At 38.5% G+C, this 3,059-nt stretch overlaps 1 protein-coding gene and 1 long non-coding RNA gene across 4 annotated transcripts; one reads left to right on the top strand and one right to left on the bottom strand.

The window, feature by feature from the left end:
• Positions 1-6: 6 nt before the first annotated feature.
• On the bottom strand, positions 7-910 carry LOC117240875. Of its 3 annotated transcripts, none has more exons than XM_033506888.1 (2): positions 769-910; positions 7-281 (listed from the first exon to the last, which is right to left on the bottom strand). In XM_033506888.1, the coding sequence occupies exons 1-2, from the start codon at positions 871-873 to the stop codon at positions 57-59; spliced, it is 330 nt and encodes a 109-aa protein (XP_033362779.1). In that variant the 5' UTR covers positions 874-910; the 3' UTR covers positions 7-56. The 3 variants fall into 3 exon arrangements, 1 of the variants encoding a protein (XP_033362779.1); XR_004494806.1 differs by having other exon boundaries at positions 79-281; positions 577-910; XR_004494807.1 differs by having other exon boundaries at positions 79-281; positions 794-910.
• Positions 911-975: 65 nt separating this feature from the next.
• LOC117240876 lies at positions 976-1,386 on the top strand. Its single transcript, XR_004494808.1, has 2 exons — positions 976-1,026; positions 1,103-1,386. It is a non-coding gene; the product is annotated as an uncharacterized LOC117240876 (long non-coding RNA).
• Positions 1,387-3,059: the final 1,673 nt, after the last annotated feature.

The raw sequence follows: 3,059 nt of genomic DNA, 5'->3' as shown, positions 1-3,059 counted from the left end.
TAGCTGATAAAGTATAGAAAGCGGTTAGAAAATAATCAAGATAGATTAATTGAGAGTTAGTAATAAATATACCCGGAGTAAAAGGATATTTTGTTATGCATTAATCTACGTAGTATTGTTATGTTATTTTGTAATGCCCAATAGCGGTCGCACATACGCACATACGATGGAAGGCAGCCGTAGTAGAAGGCAGCCGTAGTAAGTATCCAAGGCATATCAAAGAATCGGATGATGTTGTGGGAACGATCCAGGTAAGTGACGCAGCATCGAAAGAGCAGAATCTGAAGAATTACAGACAATGTTAATCTAACAAATAAATTTTAATCATTAATAAGGGAACTAATTCATATCATGCATAAAATAATAACAAATAGCAAGTACAAGCAATAATAAATTAATAGGGAAAATAAGAAAAGTCAATAAACACAGAAATAGGTTAGAAATTAATCAAGATAGACTAACTAAATATTAACAACAAGACATGACTGAACTCGGTGCAAAGGAATAAAGTTATGCTACACGAAAATAACTGGTAACACAATACACAAAACATTAACTAAATTAAACAAGACTTACATAAATGCAAGTCACGTATAATCAAAACAATGACTATTGAAATTCGGTAACAATACAATCCATGCTATCACATTAAAGTAGCACACGGTATTGACACAGACAATATCATGAAATACAAAACAATATTACAAAACACTACTAAATAAAATTATAATGATTAACAATTAATTAGCTATTTCAACAACACGTTACTGTTGACATTAAACCAACGCCATACCAAAGAGACACGCGAGCGGCCATGTTGAAAAATTCGTCGCACATACAAATAATAGCCAATGCAATGTAATACAGCATCATAATAGCAATGTTAGGTACTAATAAAAAAAAAAACAAACAAAAAAAGAGAGAGATAAGGAAAATATATATATAATAAATAACAATTAACATAATCATAACATATTATACATATTATATTATATACAGGGATACAGTCTTCGTACAAAGGAACAGGTCTGAACGAAGCTTATAAAAAAAAAAAAAATAAATAATATATATATACATTAACTATTTTTGTATGTGTCTGCAGAACGGATGGCGAATTCATCAACCATTCTCTGAACGACGGATGGAAGTACATGTAGGTGTTGTCCAGACGTTTCACGAGGAATCCAGAGAGCATTTTGAATCTCTGCAGAAAATCCTCCCATGCATGATCGTTACAATAATCTGACTCATCTCGAAAGAAATTTTTTTAGTCCAAGGAATAGCAATCCGCACCGTAGAACTGTAAGGCACCTGTAAGCCACCCACGAAACCAAATACTTTTGCTATCCACCTGTAAACAAACAACATTTATAACTATACATATAATTCTCACTTATATCAACCAATATATATATATACACGCATGTTGTAAAGTAGGCGATATTTATAACACTCACTTCCATTGATAATGCAAGTGACTCATAAAAATAAGCCGTCGTATTTACCATTACACGCACATATATGTCGGATCGGCATTGGAAATGGGGTTGTGGGCGTCAAATGAATCTTCTCGAGGATTAGCCATTGATACGGTACACACAGGCGTAGTTTATTACAATGATAGAATTATTACAGTCTTAACAATTGATCACGGCGGTTCGGCACTCGCGACGCTAGTGACGATGCTCTCGGGCTCAATAACGAATCCGCGGTCAACGGGATGACAACAGAACGTACTCACAAAGTCTAAGTCTGAGAATAATCACTGATCGCGAAGGCGTTACTCTTTGATCGATGAGATCGCGAGCGAGAATGCCTTTCCCGTCCCGATGATGCCACACAGGAAAACTATAACGGGGTGTGTCTAAGGATACGAGATCATCGGATTCGTCGAGAAAAGCCTTCGTTCAGAAAGTATTGCTGCTAATTGGTTAATCTCCATAGCGGTGGTTAGAAAAGGATGCTAGCCGCCCTCGAGGGAAAGTTGCTAGTGGGAGACGCCGCTCGTTGAAAAATATGTCTCCCCTATCTTCCCGTAGTTGGGACAAAGACCGTTTGTCTGTTTGAAGGACTTTAGTTAACTAAATCTTAAGATTTATAACGGGCCCTCGGGCTAGCTGAACATGTACTGCGGAGACGCATCGACATCTGGCAATCATCTTGCTCGAAGAATAGGGTCTGCGTGTGGCGAGCCACGGGACAGAAACCGTTGGAATGTTTACTGTCGCGTGTCGCCACAAATATTTCTTTTAAGGAGAGCTATAGAATTACTTCATACCTTTGTTAGGCAAAGCGTTCATCCCGTGACCGCGGCTACGTTCGGCGACTGACTGTCGCCTCGAGCCCAAGCTCATTATCACAATTCTCGAATAATTACAATCGGGTTGAATAACTACAATTGTTCAATTACAGCTATAGTAGACTCTAGGTTACAATGTTGCGGGATTATCCAAAATTCCAAAGGCTCCGGTGTTCTTTCATCTCCGACACGGCCATCCTGACTATCACACGTCCTCGTGTGTAACTAAAATATCGTATTTCTTACATTAGATTCGATATAACTGACATTATTTGCGATTTAACTAAATGTCCAAGTAAGTCAAGGGTCCAGTGCAATAACAAAGTTTCGTTCGGAGGTTTGACAACAGAAAAATAAAAGAGAATAGGAATTTGTGATGTTATAATTTGTATTCAAAGTGTTAGGTGCGTTCTGTGAGTCGCCAGTCAGACCGTAATGACACAACAGATCATTTTCGATTTCGTACACCGGTGAACCTCAGTTTGTTGGGTCATATTGCCACGTTGGGTGCATTACACCCAGAAAGCACGTAAGCCCACTCAACGGGTTACAACAAAAGCACGTAACCCCACTCAACGGGTTACAACAAAAGCACGTAACCCCACTCAACGGGTTACAACAAAAGCACGTAACCCCACTCAACGGGTTACAACAAAAGCACGTAACCCACTCAACGGGTTACAACAAAAAGCACATCAACCCACTCAACGGGTTACAACAAAAACACATCAACCCACTCAACGGGTTACAACAGAAACAC

Source organism: Bombus vosnesenskii, unplaced genomic scaffold, assembly GCF_011952255.1.
Source record: "Bombus vosnesenskii isolate JDL3184/JDL3185 unplaced genomic scaffold, Bvos_JDL3184-5_v1.1 scf7180000015043, whole genome shotgun sequence".
Classification (NCBI taxonomy): domain Eukaryota; kingdom Metazoa; phylum Arthropoda; class Insecta; order Hymenoptera; family Apidae; genus Bombus; species Bombus vosnesenskii.
Note: the sequence above shows the minus strand (reverse complement) of the source record. Positions and strands in the feature narration are given on the sequence as shown.